Here is a 14,827-nt window from a genome sequence, read left to right as displayed (position 1 = left end):
TGTCTTGTTATTGTTTCAATGTTAGTAGGTTGAGGGGTTAATAATATTTCTTACCCTAGAATTTCCCCAATTTTTTCTATCAGGATTATTTCTATACACCTATTTCTCAAGTTGAGTGTGCTCTTGAAATATAATTTTTTCCATGCAACCAATTACTGCAATCTAAAAATCGGTACTTATTAAATTTCTATTTTTAGTTAACTGTCTGATATCCTAGAATCCATTCAATATTTTAAGATAGTAATTTCTGGTCATTTAGGACTATAAGATCTCATTCAGTACAAATCACAACAAAATGCTATTCAAGAAAAAAATAATTTGCAGGTATGCATGTTTTGTATATTTATTTTCTTTTCCTTATTATATCCGGTTGCATATATAGAAGAAACTTTGGTGGTCATAATATATTTTATGTAGGGGTGCATTATCTATGATGGCTATTGTCAGCTAGACATTCCATTCTTCATGTATGCCTGCAAAAGTTGAATCATACATTTTGTTTTAGACGTTTTATTTTTCCAGTTCTTCATGATGCTACCACTTGCTGTATGTATGAACAATTTTATTTCTTATTGTTGGAGATTTCTAGAAGAGAACTGTGTAATTTATTTAGTTTGTCCAATGTTTCAGATGGTTAATCTATCCGTCGAGAAGGACCAAAGAGCTTGTGTGTGAACAAATGTTGAAGAGCCTTTTTATAGAAGATAGAGAACCAAGTATTTGTTAGAGAATAAACATGGTGAGGGTTAAAATAGTAAAGCTAATTGGTAGAAAACTGATTTCGAATTAATTGATATTTAAGGAATTAAATGAATAAATTAAAATAACCATTTAAGTTTGAATTTCAGAAAAATCACAAATGAGAATAAAGTATTTTTGAAAATATAAAATAAAAATTAATTAAAATAATTATTAATAATAATTTAAGGAATATTCAATATTCTTTAATTAATTAAATAATTTAAAATTGAATTAAAAGTTAATAATCAAACAATATTTTGGATTCGTTTTTCTTGAGAGCGGTTCGACGGACCTACACTCTAGGGTTTCTGGTTCATCTGCAACGACAGATCTCCTCGGAATCCTGCAGACCTGCCAGATACAGCACCTCAGAGCCATCACAAAGCGACGAAGAGTAGTCTAAGGACCAATGAATCCCCCCCAGGGGGAGGGCGCAGAACCTCCCCCATTGATCAATGATGAAGGGCAGAAAAATAAGGAAGGTGAATATCAAGAGGTTCAGAGTGGGGATCGCGTGGATCTGAACCAGCAAGGGGGAAAAAAAGACGACAAAGTACAACCCAGAGTAAGCTCGACCACATGCAAGCCAGTAGCAACAGAACGGCCGAAAGTAGAATTTCCAAGCCAACGCATAAATGCTCAGATACAATACATGCGGGATCATGCGCTTATAGGCAAGTTTATAGGGATATGGCCAACTGAGAAAGCGCTGCGAGGCTGGATAGCAGCGAAATGGAGCCCAAAAGGACACATCACATTGCAGTTGGGACCTAAAGGATTTTTTACAGCCATTTTCAATTGTTTGGAGGACAGAAATAGGGTAATGGATGGAGGCCCGTATTTCTTCAATGCAGCTGGATTGTATCTCAGAGGATGGGTTGAGCGCTTCAACCCTGACAAAGAGGACCTCAGCTGGGCTCCTGTCTGGATTCGGCTTTACTCGCTTCCTGTGGAGTATTGGGAAGAGGTCTCTCTACAAGAAATAGGTAATGTTCTAGGAGAATTTATCAAAGTAGCAGAGGAAACAAAAATCCGCAGATACACCTCTTATGCAAGAATCTGCGTGTACATGAACCTCAACAAGGCGCTCCCAGATGCGGTAAGTTTACTCCATGACGATTATGAATGGGTTCAGTTAATTGATTATGAACATGTCCCGTTTAGGTGCAGACGATGTCATGCCCTGGGTCACCTATTCAGGGACTGTCCCCTAAATCAAAAATCCTCTCCTCCAAGCGCCTCTGATAAGTCTGAATCTGATGGTTTCACCAAAGTATCCAACCGCAGAAAAAATCACAAGAAAGCAGCTCCAAATCCCAGGCGACCTCAAGCTACTGCTTCCAAGCCTTCAACGAGCAATAGTTTTGAAGCTTTAGCTAATGAACCCGTGATCAATCCTGATAACCCAACTCCCCCAGAGTGAGGGGCAAAGAAGGATAAACAACCAATGCACACAGAATCCATAATGATCCCAACAAATCCGATGATCAACGATCCCTTTTCTTCAGCTAAGCATAAAGCCCTAGAATGGTATCTTCAAGGAATGGAGGAAGACATTAGAGAACCTGACTCAAGAACAGCAGTAGAAATCAATGAAGAGCAAAATGACTCTCAGTTCATGGAGGAGGACCCAGAAAATATAGACATCGGGGAACTAGACATTCAGGGCCTTGAGCAGGCATGCAACGCAAAGAATTTTGACAAAATTCCAGATCAGCAGGTAGAGGATCTGGAGGAAATCTTATCAAGGGCACACAAGCAAAAATCTCTAGGTATTCAAACTGGAAGCCCTTGGGATGGAAGAGTCATCACCAAAGACATCAAAAAACGTGGAAGAAAAATAGATCTTCAACGAACAATCAGAATAGGAGCAATGTTAGTGGAGTCCGGCAGATACTCCAAGCTAACAAAGTATTACGAATACCTCCAAAACTCTTCCCAATGAAGTTAATATCATGGAATATTAGAGGGCTTAACAGCCCAGGGAAAGGGAGACTTCTTAAAAAAATGATAATGCAAGAAAAACCACAAATTCTCTTCATACAAGAAACAAAATGCAACTCAAGTGCAATAGAAAGGATTGCAGCAAAAGCATGGCCAGGAGGACTTAATGTGGCTGTAGATGCAGATGGAGCGTCTGGAGGTCTTGCAATCCTATGGGACGCTCGTTCTATAACACTCTCCAACATTCATGCAAATAAGAACTTCATCCAAGCAATATTTCACATCACAGGAACCAATACACATGGGCATCTTACCAATGTGTATTTTCCCCAGGAATCCACGCACAAAATAGAAATCCTGAATGCCCTCTCGGAACTCAACTCGGCCAGAGTGCACCCATTGTGGATAGCTGGGGGTGATTTCAACATGATTACCAGACTGGAAGAAAAGAGAGGAGGCAGGAACAGTGGGAACCAAGATGGGATTCACCTCAAGGACTTCATTCAGAAGAATTGGCTTATTGATATGCCTTTCAACAACGGTCTTTTTACATGGAATAATAAAAGAACAGGGCTGCAGCAAATATCTTCTCACTTGGACAGATTCTTAATATCAGACAATGCTATTCACTTAGGGGGCGACTTTGCAGCGTCAATCATGCCGATCGGGGGATCGGATCATTGGCCAATCTCATTACAATGGACTCGGCCGGGAAGCACCATTCGAAGACCATTTCAATTTGAAGAGTTCTGGATGTCTCACCCGGACTTCAATAACCTAATCAGCACAGAATGGAATAATTTTACGCCTTCTGAAGGAACGAAGATGTCTCAGTTTCAACAGAAGCTCAAGCATCTCAAGGGTAAGATCAAACAGTGGAATCATAATTCTTTTGGCAACATTTTCCAGGCTCAGTGCATTCTCGATCAGGATATGAAATGCCTGCAATAGAGGATCATAATGGAAGGCCGATCAGAGGACCTGTCAGAACAGGAAAAAATTCTTGAGTCACAAATCTTAGAAAGGGAAAAACAGGAAGAAATGCTATGGAGGCAAAAATCAAGAATAAAATGGCTTAAGGATGGAGAAAAAAACACAAATTTTTTCCACAGTAACACAAAAACGCAGAATGAACAATAACATAACCCACATTCTAAATGAGAAGGGGGATAAGCAGGAAACTCATGAAGACATTGAAAGAGAATTTGTAAACTATTTCAAGAAGGCGCACGAAGAACCTCAAATAAATAGATCGAATGCTATAGAAAAAATCACCAGACATATTCCGAAGTTAATTACAGAGGAGCACAACCAACTTCTCCTCAAACTAGTCGAATTGCAGGAGGTTGAAGCAGCTGTACGCCATCTGAAAGCCGAGAAGGCGCCTGGTCCGGATGGGTTCACTTCAAACTTTTTTCACAAGTTCTGGGACTTGATTAAAATGGACGTATGGCAGGTGGTCGAGGAATCAAGATCTCTAAGATGGATGTTCCCGGGAATGAATGCTACATTTATCGCTCTCATCCCCAAGGAGGCCCAGCCCAACACTCCTGATAAATACAGGCCCATTTCCCTCTGCAACATTATCTACAAGATTGTCTCCAAAATCATTGCCTCCAGACTCAAACTGTTGCTCCCTCTCATAATATCACCGGAGCAATCTGGATATGTCGAAGGGAGGCAGATCACGGATGGTATTATTCTCACTCATGAAATAATCCACTCCTTAAAGCAATCCAAGAAGCCAGGTATGCTCCTTAAAATTGATCTCTCAAAGGCTTTTGACAGTTTAAGCTGGTTGTACATTAAAAAAACCCTTACTGCTTTTGGTTTTGCACCCCCTTGGGTTAGATGGGTTATGAGTTTGTTATCCTCCTCCTTTTTTTCTATCCTTATCAATGGTATCCCCTCTTCTCCCTTTCGACCTTCTCGAGGAATCAGACAAGGAGACCCTCTCTCTCCATTCCTTTTTGTTATTATGGCTGAAGGTCTAGGCCGAAGCATCAAGCAGGCTCAGCACTCCCAGCTGCTCAAAGGCCTGTCTTTTCATAACTCCCCAGCCTTCACTCACCAGCAATTCGTTGACGACAACATGCTTTTTGGTCACCCCTCAGTCCAGGAGGCTTGTCAACTCAAATCCCTTCTTTCGGATTTTTCGGAAGCTTCTGGAGCCTCTATCAATAAATCCAAATCCCAAATCTTTTTTTTCAACACGCCTATCTGTACTCAATCTGCCATAGCCCGCATCATAGGCTTCTCTATTGCCTCCCTTCCCTCCAAATATCTGGGGGCTCCTTTAACAGCCTCAGCCCTGAAGCACTCCTCATGGAAAATTCTCTTAGAAAAGTTGGAAAACCGCCTTTCCTTATGGACTCACCGAACCCTCAATATGGCGAGTCGGTTAGTTCTCATCAAGGCTGTTCTTCATTCCATGCCGCTATACCTGTTCTCTATCCTGGCAGCTCCCAAATGGGTGCTAAAAGAAATCAAGCGTCTTCAAAGATCTTTCTTATGGGGCAGCTCAGGTCAGAAACGTAAATGGGCTTTGGTTAAATGGGACACTGTCTGCCTTCCCAAAAGTGCGGGTGGAACTGGCCTTTAGGACCCTTCTCACAGCAATAAGGTCATGGGGGCACGTATCTGGTGGCGATGGCTCACTATGCCATCCACCCCCTGGGCCTATTTATGGATAGCTAAATATGCAAACAATCATCCTTCAGAGGAACTAATTAGAATATCAGAGGTAGGAATGGGCTCTTTAATTTGGAACTCAGCCAAGCAGCATAGGAGTTTAATTCAGCAGCATAGTTTTTGGGAAGTCAAGGATGACAAGGATGCAAGGTTTTGGGAAGATTCCTGGAAGCAACTGCCCAAGTTAAAGGACCTTCTTCATCCTATGCATATCCCGGAACAGAACCTACAAGACCATAACAGGGTAAAGAATTTATGGAGATCTTCCCCCATACAAAATACCAGGCAATGGTTAGAAGCACATCAAATCTTAGGGAATGGAACGGAACAAGATCAAAAAACTCTTCAAGCGGAATTAATGAGAAGAAAAATTCAATGCTCGGAGGAAAGAGATATTCTCAGATGGGGGTATGGAGAAAAGGGTGTCTTCTCAACAAAGGAAGCTTACAATATTATAATCCAGGAGCACATGGTCAAAGATAACCTCTGGAGCAAAGTGTGGGATCCCACCAACTGGTCGAAAGTTTCTACCTTCCTCTGGCTCCTTGGTTACAACAAGATTCTTACATGGGACAATCTCCGGAAAAGGAACTATCACGGACCCTCAATATGTCCTAACTGCAAACAAGAGGAAGAGTCCACAAAGCATCTTATGCAATCCTGCATCATGGCGCGCAAACTCTGGGAAAAAGTAAGCTTCTGCTGCCAAAAGGAAGGTAGAATTCAGGGAGATGTCATAGATATGCTGTGCAGCTGGGAACAAAACCCTTTTCAAAGCAAGATATTAAATTTCCTTTGGAAACTTATTCCGAGCTTCCTCATGTGGACAATTTGGAAGGAGCGAAATCGAAGAATATTCAAGGACCAATCTATGCTGATGGAGAAGCTCTGGAAAATCATGTGTCAAAATATCAAAGAGACCATATCTTTGCATACCCGGTGTCAGGAGGATCTCCCTTCTATACCCCAAGAACAAAACATATGGGCCAACTGGAACCTTCAATGGCATCAAGCAAACATTGCCCAAAGAATTCATCCTCAGACAAGTCATTCGCTTGAAAAATGGATTCCACCTCCCAAAAATATTTATCAGTTAAATTTTGATGGGGCCTTAAAAGGCAATCCTAAAAATTCGGGCTTCGGAGGGATTTTTAGAGATTGGAAAGGAATTCCTCTGCTAACCTTCTTAGGCTCACAAGGATGGGACACCAATAACTCAGCAGAATTAGAAGGTCTTTGGCAAGGGCTCATACTCGCTCAAAATCAGGGATTTTTTCCTCTGATCATCGAAGGTGACTCTCAGATCATCATTAACATGGTCATCAAAATCATGCAAGGCACCCCTTTAAGCAAAGTAAGTAGCAGTTGGAGAATGGCAAAGTGGTTGGAACTCATCGAAACATGGCTCATCCATCAAAGGGCGATTACTCTTAAGCATATTAGATGGGACGGGAATAAAGTGGCGGATCTTTTAGCAAACTTTGGAGTGGAATGTGGAGTGAACCTTCATACAGGCTCAATTACAGGTCTGGTCTCTGATTCCCAACTCAAGGAATTTCAAAACAATGTGAAGAAGGAAATGATGCAGGAAGGAGAAGAGCACTCGGATGCGGGTGATTCATTTCATAGTTAATGAGTTCATTTATGAACGCCGACATAGTGTCCTGCAGTTTGAAGCAGAGCGCTCATCTCCAGGTTAGCGCAAGGCCCAAGGAGGTTCACATTATGTATACTCAAATCATCATGCAGGTTGATTTAATGCTCCTCCTTAATAGTTACATGATCCAGATGGTTCTAATCAGGCAGTTCACAGCCCCTCCATTTACGGTTTGCTATCTGGCTTTTTGCTGTGGTCCATCCCTTTTGAAGCATCCTCGCAGAGGATACACCTCTGCTATTAGTGATAAGCTCAAGCATATTCAGGTGCCTAACTTTCATTGCTATTCCCCATCTGGCTGGCCCTGCTCTAGGCATGCGAGCTCTATTCTTTGTTGTTTGTTTCGTCCCGATGTTCCTACTTGGTCCATTATTCTTTGGTTCTACAGAATAGCCATGGTCTAGCAGAGATTGCTGAGTCGTAGTGGTGGGAGCTGAGGAGGAGGAGGTCGCAAGCGATCTTAGACTTCTCAGCCCGCCCCTCAAGCTATGATGCCCCAGTCTAGTCCCTCTCGCAGACCACTCCCGTATCATGCTTTTCAGAACTTCCATTTCAAGTTCCAGAGCAGTTTAAATTGGCCAATCATTTCTGCTAACATTTCCATTATCTTCACGGAGGAGGAGTCTTCTATCCCCATCTCTGCAAGCGACATGGCGGAATCTTCTCAGGAAGGTCTCAGAATCGTGGGTGGCCATGGCGCAGAGCAACAGCAGGGCAATATTGGTCAGACAAGCAAGCAAGGTGGATTGCAGGAAGTGGATAAGGGAACTGAAGGCAGTTCGAGTAGTGATCCTCTGGATATGCAGCTAGGTGGTAGCATCCATGGCGCATCGGCATCGTTGGAAGATGATAGAAGTTCAAGCAGCTCTCCTCAGGCTCTGAATCCCCAAGTGGCAACGGGGAGGGCGAGGTAGAGCATGGTGAAGATATATGGTATGGCAATGAATGTATGGTGGAGGAAGTGCAGCCGGACCAAGATAAGCTCATATGATGACTCTTGTTTGCCTTCTTAGCACTCTTTTTGTTTGTTTTTGGGTCCAACGATTATATGGTGTTGTCGGTGCAGTCAGGAGTTTTTCACTCTGGTTTTGTTTATGCACTTATGGTCTCGAAGTTGGAAGATCTTATCCCAACTTGGATGTATGTTCACTGTAAATGGTCTTCCCAAATATGGGATAGTTCTGTCAGTTTTGAAAGCATGCAGGTCCTCTCTGTTGAGGCTTAGTCCTCCTTGTAATTTTACTGTTACTTTACTTTAATAGATTTAGCATTTACTGAGAAAAAAAAAATAATCAAACAATATTTTTGACTTAATTGATATTTAAGTAATTAAAGGAATAAATTATAATCACTATTTAAGTTTGAATTCAAACCAAATCCTAAATGAGCATTAATTGATTTTGAAAATTATGAAATAAGAATCCATTAAAATTGTTATTAATAATAATTTGAGGATTAATAAAAAAATGTTATTAATTAAATAATTTCGAATGGAATTAAGAGTTGACAATCAAATAATATTTAATGATTATAAAATAATATTAAATATGAATTTGAAAAGAAATAAAATAAAAAGAATGAAAAAAGAATACAAATAAGAATTTAATAAAAATAGTTGAAAAATTAAAATTAAATTGATAATTAAATAGATTAAGAATTAGTCAAATTGACTAAATTCTTAATAGGGAATTAAAGGATGGAGAGATAAAGAAAATTCAATTAAGATATAATTAAACATCAGACATTATTAATTATATATTTGTAAGATAATTTCAAAAGTTATAGATAAGATTATTTTATTTTTATTTTTGAGTAAATTAGATTTTTTTTTGAAAAAATATATTTGGAAGTCTATAAATTTTAAAACAAGAAAGAATAAAGAGAATACATGCCAATAGGAAACTAAAGATAATGAGGGCTAGATGAAAGTAAAGAAGAAATTTAATAAATTAGAGATTATTAGATGAAAGAAAGGATAAATAATGAGTCATGAGGGATTAAAGAGGAAGAGATGACACAACCATTCTAGGAATGAAAGGGGAGGAGAGGAGGATGAAGAGTGGGAATCAATAGGAGATTTGGCGGATTACAGGCTTGCACGATTGTCTAAGCCTATATCCACCTTCTATATTAAAATGATTAGTGTTCGTCTTTATTTCAATGACTTCTTGAATAATGTGAGAGTTATAGAATGGACTAGATGCTAAGATCTTTAATTGATAAAAACACATCAAATGTTTAGACTTAAAAGAGTGTTTAGTGATAAAAAAATTTAATAGATGGTTGTGGTTGGTATAAGCTATGTGTTCTTTGAGGCAGGCTTTGAAGGTGTGAGCCATTTGGACAATATAGGATTTTTCACATGAATAGGGATTTTGATAGACTCATGATCTTTGCATGGGTTTAGATTTGTCTTTGGAAAATCAAAATAATTGCTTGAGGGTTTTATGGTGCTTGAATATAATTTCTATGCTTTTCTTGGCCAAGATCTTCGCTATAAGATATGTGGTTCCTTTAATGTATGGGAGTGTAACTTGCCCACAAGAAGGAGAAGGAATAATATTGACAGACCTAGGTTGAGAGACCACTCGAAAGGATTTTTCGATTTGAGCATTGGAATAGCCATTGGCTTTGAAAACCTAAGACAAATGGATTTTTTTAGTTGAAAGGAACTCAAGGATAGATATTTTTAGAGCTCTAGATATGAGGGTTTTAAGAATAGTTGATTTCTAGGATGGGTGGTGATGTGAAAGGGAATGATGGTAACGGTCAATGTGAGTCTTGTTTCTATAAAATTGACGGGGGAGGGATCCTTTGGGAAGCCGGGTAACGAGGAAATCAAGGGACAAAAGGGATTTATTGGATTCAATTTCCATATTGAATTGAATATAAGGGTATTGACAGTGTTGTACCTATCAAAATTCAAAGGGTTCTCCCTGATATGTTTTCCCAATTAGACCTCACACCATTTGGGATAAGATACCCATATGGAATACAACCTGGTTATTTTTTTCTTAAAGGTTTTCCTTCGCTCTAACTATCAGTAAGAGAGAGGAATTCATACGCGCCTTTGAAAAGAAAGTGAGCGTGCCTAGTGAGTTTTTGGTTGTAGGTGTGTTGAAGTTCTTCTACTGTGGAGGAGAAAAGAATGTGAGTTGTGAGAGAGTGGTAGTAGTACCACTCTAGTAGAGACACACAAAAACAAGAGATCTCTATCTTACATCTAGCGGAATAGTCCATAAATATGGTATGGTCATTGCAACCATTACAACACATTCTCAATATGATAAGCACTATAATAATTGAAATAGGTAAATTACTTTAGTATAGGTGAAAACAAACATGAACTATAAACATTCATAGAGAAACCTTATAAATATTCATAATACATGCATGAAGAACATGTTGGCCATCAAGCTTCATATATTAAGTAAAAGTCCCAAGACACATGTATAAAACGAACACCACTAGCTCTAATAGTGGAGCATTAGAGCCACTACTTGCTCCCCAAAATAAATAACTTGTCTCTCTTATGCCTTTGCTTGTATAATGAGGGTGTATATATAACCAATAGGGTGATGCCTCACCTCCCTTGTGACTCTTTGACTAACCTCATGAATGTTTGACTTCCCCATGGATTTTTGACTTTTACATGACTCTTCATATTTTGTGCATGTCATTTGGACTTCCACTTTACAATACATTTTTGAATAAGAATTTACAAAATATACAAAATTATGTGGCATATGATGACTTGTGACATGACATGAAATGAAACTGATGACATGGACTGCATGATGACATGGAAATGTCAAGTCATTCTTGTTGCTTCTTTCTATGTGTCTTCTTGAGAATGATCTTCTGTCCACCTCCATATGGATAAGAGATGAGGAGTCTTCAGTGTTATCAAGTCTTGAGCTATGATCACAAACTGATGTCCCTTTGCATTCTATTGATTGATCAACTTGCATCTTCATCTACAGAGGTGTCTTCTAGCATATTCTCCTTCTACATCTTCTTCTCCATCATCATGTCATAGCATGATAAAGTTCTTACAATTGTAATTCACTCATGAGAAGACAACATCAGTATGATAAAACCCCACTATAAAATGTTGCATGATGATTCACTAGATGGAAGGTTGAGGGAGAGGCTCAGTGGTTGCACAATCGTGCAACTGCAGAAGTCAAGAGTTAGATCTAAGCCTTGATACTACACAATGTGTAGTTGAGGCTGGACTGGACTTAATGATTATGAAGTTGGGGAGCTCAAGGAGCCAGGCTGAGGGCTTGATGACTGAAGTTTCCCACTGCGCAGTGCTAAAAGGAAAGGGAGTCCAGGTGATTTTACAATTCCATAGTTTAGGAGCTCAAGGGATAGGCTTGAGGACTAATACTACACAATGCACACTTCAAGCCTGGCAGGAGAGATTCAGGGGTCGGGTTTCAGCATTGAGACTACGTAGTGTGTAGTTTTTGGAGATAGGAACTATGCATTGCACATTGCGAAGAGGTAGATTTGTTTCTTGAGGCATGATACTACACAATGCATAGTTCAGGAAGGTTAGATGAGGCTAGGTTGCCCAGTTAGAAAGTCTTTCAAATTTGAGTAAGCGTGGGAATCATGAAGCTGATGTGAATAGTGACAAGACTTGATTGTGATCACAGACTTAGAACACTTGACGACACAACATAGATAATCTAGAACACATGAACAACATATTTCCCTCAGTGATAAAACTTTTCAATGAGAAGTGCAGCACCAAAGATACACTTTACGACGACCGTGGCGACACTTGAGCGATAGTGCTTAAAACTTTGGAAATGAGTGCGATATATGTTTGCATGAAAATAAAAACTCATTTACGTAGAGAGTACCCCTTGAAACCACAAAAACTAGCTTTCATGTGATGCATAACACTTGAAATGTGAAAATATGACACTTTAATTATCTTGCAAAAGGGACAAAAACACTTATAGAAAACACATGTAACATGTACTCCTAATGCTTGTGGCAATAGAATGCAAGGTTAAGGTAAGCTCTAAAATTTAGATATAGGAAAAATTTTTGGAGGGTGTTGTAGTGGTGACAACAAAGGCGAAATACTTTATTTCTGACTTTCTGATATGCATTATTTATCAGCCTTAATGGATTGTAAGAACATATAACAATGAATGCTCCATGTATCATTCTAGGCATTGGTTACATTTATGTCAATTTTCCATGAGTGAGCCCATGGATGCACATATATATTCCAAATTTTTCTTGTGTTTGAATAGCCTGTAACCAAATAATTGTCTTTAGAGGGAATTCACAAATCCATCTTTTCCTTCTGAAAAAAAAGAAAAGAAAAATTCCATCCTTAGAAAATGCATTGGTATTTGACAATATTGAAATTCCACCATTTTTATGACCACTTCTTCAAATTTTCCTCTGATGTTGTAGCCTTGGTAGTACTTTGTGAAATTTATTTTAATCTATGGAGGCAAACTAATGATCACTTCTAAAAACTACCTCGGAGAAAAGTTGCATGGTTATGGTGAGTTAGAGTTTCAAGTGAATGTAAGTTATGACATTTAGCATTATCTACAACATGCAAGTGAGTAGTAATTAAAAAATGATTTAAATATTCGAAATTTGGAAGAGCCTGTTAGATATAGTGTTAATTTATAAACAACTGAGATAATAAAGTTGAGTAGATGGTTTAGATGAATCCAATTATTTAAATTTCAACAATTACGACTTAATTGAGGGTTAGTTTTTCCTTTTTGTAAAATGCACTGAAATGATCTATGGATAACCTTCGTATGGGTTTGAATGCAACAAGATACTTTGGAGACCTGTATGGGATTCTTGAATGGATACATAATTGTTTCTCTTACATGCTCACTAAGACATCTGAATAATGTAATTATATTCAACATTTGGAGAGATAGGAAGCATTTATCATATTCAACGTACAATGTCTAGACCTAGCATGTGTTAAATCTGTTATTTTCTTGGTTACTCATTGTAAATCGTTTATCATGGGTGTGATTTGAATTATGGCATTAGTTCCATTTTACAGTGGTTTCATGTCACAACATGATCACCAATTAGGGATTATTTTTAATGCATCATAATCTTTGTTGGATGAAATTCCTAAACTGACCATGTACCAGTAGCAAACAATCATGGAAACACAAAAATTCCTTAGATATTTCTTAGAAATACTCAAGTGTTCATGACGGGTGTGGGACCCAAAAAAACTTCAAAAAAGCCATAACTTAACGTATGGAAAATGGGGATTATATTGAGCTTCCCAATAAGTATCCCTTTTTTTGTTGGTGGGGGGAGTGGGTGGAGTTCATGTTACCAGGCATTCCCATTTATGAAACTAGTACATGTACACATTTCATGTAGCAACTTATGTCATAATGTTATACATTATGTATTCCAATATTAGTGCTAGAAAATGGTGTCTCGAAAGAGGTCCTTTTGCTAAATATTGGTATTTAGCTGTGATAGTCAAATTTTAATAATGTTGTAAAATCATATGTACTAATATGCTTGTGTATTATTTTTTTCCAATTATGTAGTGTCATTTCAGTGGATAGGTGCTCAACCTATGGTTCTGAAGTCATAGTAGGTTGGTAATTATGTAAATTATGGTTCCATTTTTTACATAAGCTAAAGAATTTGGCTTCTAGATGATTTTTGTAACAACCCTGGGTTGATTTTCTATGTAAATAAAATAAGACCAAGGGCACGGGACACATATTCCAAATTGAATGGAGGAAAAAACATTATAGTGGAAATTACTTGTGGTTAATTAATGGCTATGGAAATCAACAATGACAAAGAGGCAATAAATGGAAATTTAATATGAGAAAGAAAGGAAAATAGGAGAAAAGGAAGATGAAGAGACACAAATATGCATGCAAGGGAAATTAGAGAGAAATCAAAGGAAAATGAATTAAAAAGGAGAAAGGAAAGGAAGAGACTAGGCCTCAATGATAAAAATGCATCATAGAATTCTAGCTTCGATCACTTTCAGAAATAGAGTTCTAAGAGAAGAGAGAGGAAGCATTTAGACAAAAGCAAGTGATGGACAAACAAATGAAAGCAAGCGAACACAAGGAAAAGGTTGTAAAAGTAGCTACATTAAGAGGACATTGTAGATAACAAGTTGCATGTGTGATTTCATTGTTGAGATTTGGATGCATGGTACATGAATTCGGTTATTTGGTTGCCTTGTTGTCATTGGCATGTGATTTACCTCCAGATTGATAGTGGTCTTTAGCCTTGCCTTACCATTTGCTAGATAGCCATGGTTTTTGGGTTCCTTATTTGTTTTAAGCTTTGGATGGTCTGTAGACTTTGGATCCTGGTGAGGTGGTCTCAAGAAAATTTCCAAGGGTCAAAGGTGGAGATGGGATTTCTCCTGGAACTCTTGATGGATAGGTGGAGACAGGAAAATTCCTTTTGGTATGATGAAGAAAGTTGCTCGCTTCTAAGCTTGTTTAGTGTTAGGGATTTTTGGACCAGTTTAGGTGAAATGACTATGGTTGAGGGTTGAGGTGGTTTGGCTATTAGAAGCACTTCTTGGTTCCATTTTTGTCTAACCCATATGATCCCACATTCATGCTTGGAATATAGCACAAGGGTGATTGGATGAAAGAGATATTTAGTCAAATTTTGTACATGTTTATTCTCAATCATTTGCGAAAGCTACCATCAATGAAGCTTGCTTGAGTTTTTCTTCAATTCATTCCTTTAAGCTTGCTTCAGTTTAAGGAAGTTTAATGGCAGAGA

The 14,827-nt window shown here is 38.5% G+C and overlaps 1 protein-coding gene across 1 annotated transcript; it reads left to right on the top strand.

Moving 5' to 3' along the window:
* The first annotated feature begins 2,748 nt into the window (after positions 1-2,748).
* Positions 2,749-3,636, top strand: LOC149160348 (uncharacterized). The gene has a single exon (XM_089434594.1). It carries the CDS (start codon positions 2,749-2,751, stop codon positions 3,634-3,636), a length of 888 nt encoding a protein of 295 aa, XP_089290720.1.
* Positions 3,637-14,827: the final 11,191 nt, after the last annotated feature.

This window comes from Pinus tabuliformis, chromosome 5_2 (genome assembly GCF_031772625.1).
Source record: "Pinus tabuliformis cultivar Carrire ecotype Pingquan chromosome 5_2, CPIR1, whole genome shotgun sequence".
NCBI classification, from domain to species: Eukaryota; Viridiplantae; Streptophyta; class Pinopsida; order Pinales; family Pinaceae; genus Pinus; species Pinus tabuliformis.
The sequence above is the reverse complement of the archived record's forward strand: the minus strand, read 5'-3'. Positions and strand labels throughout refer to the sequence as shown.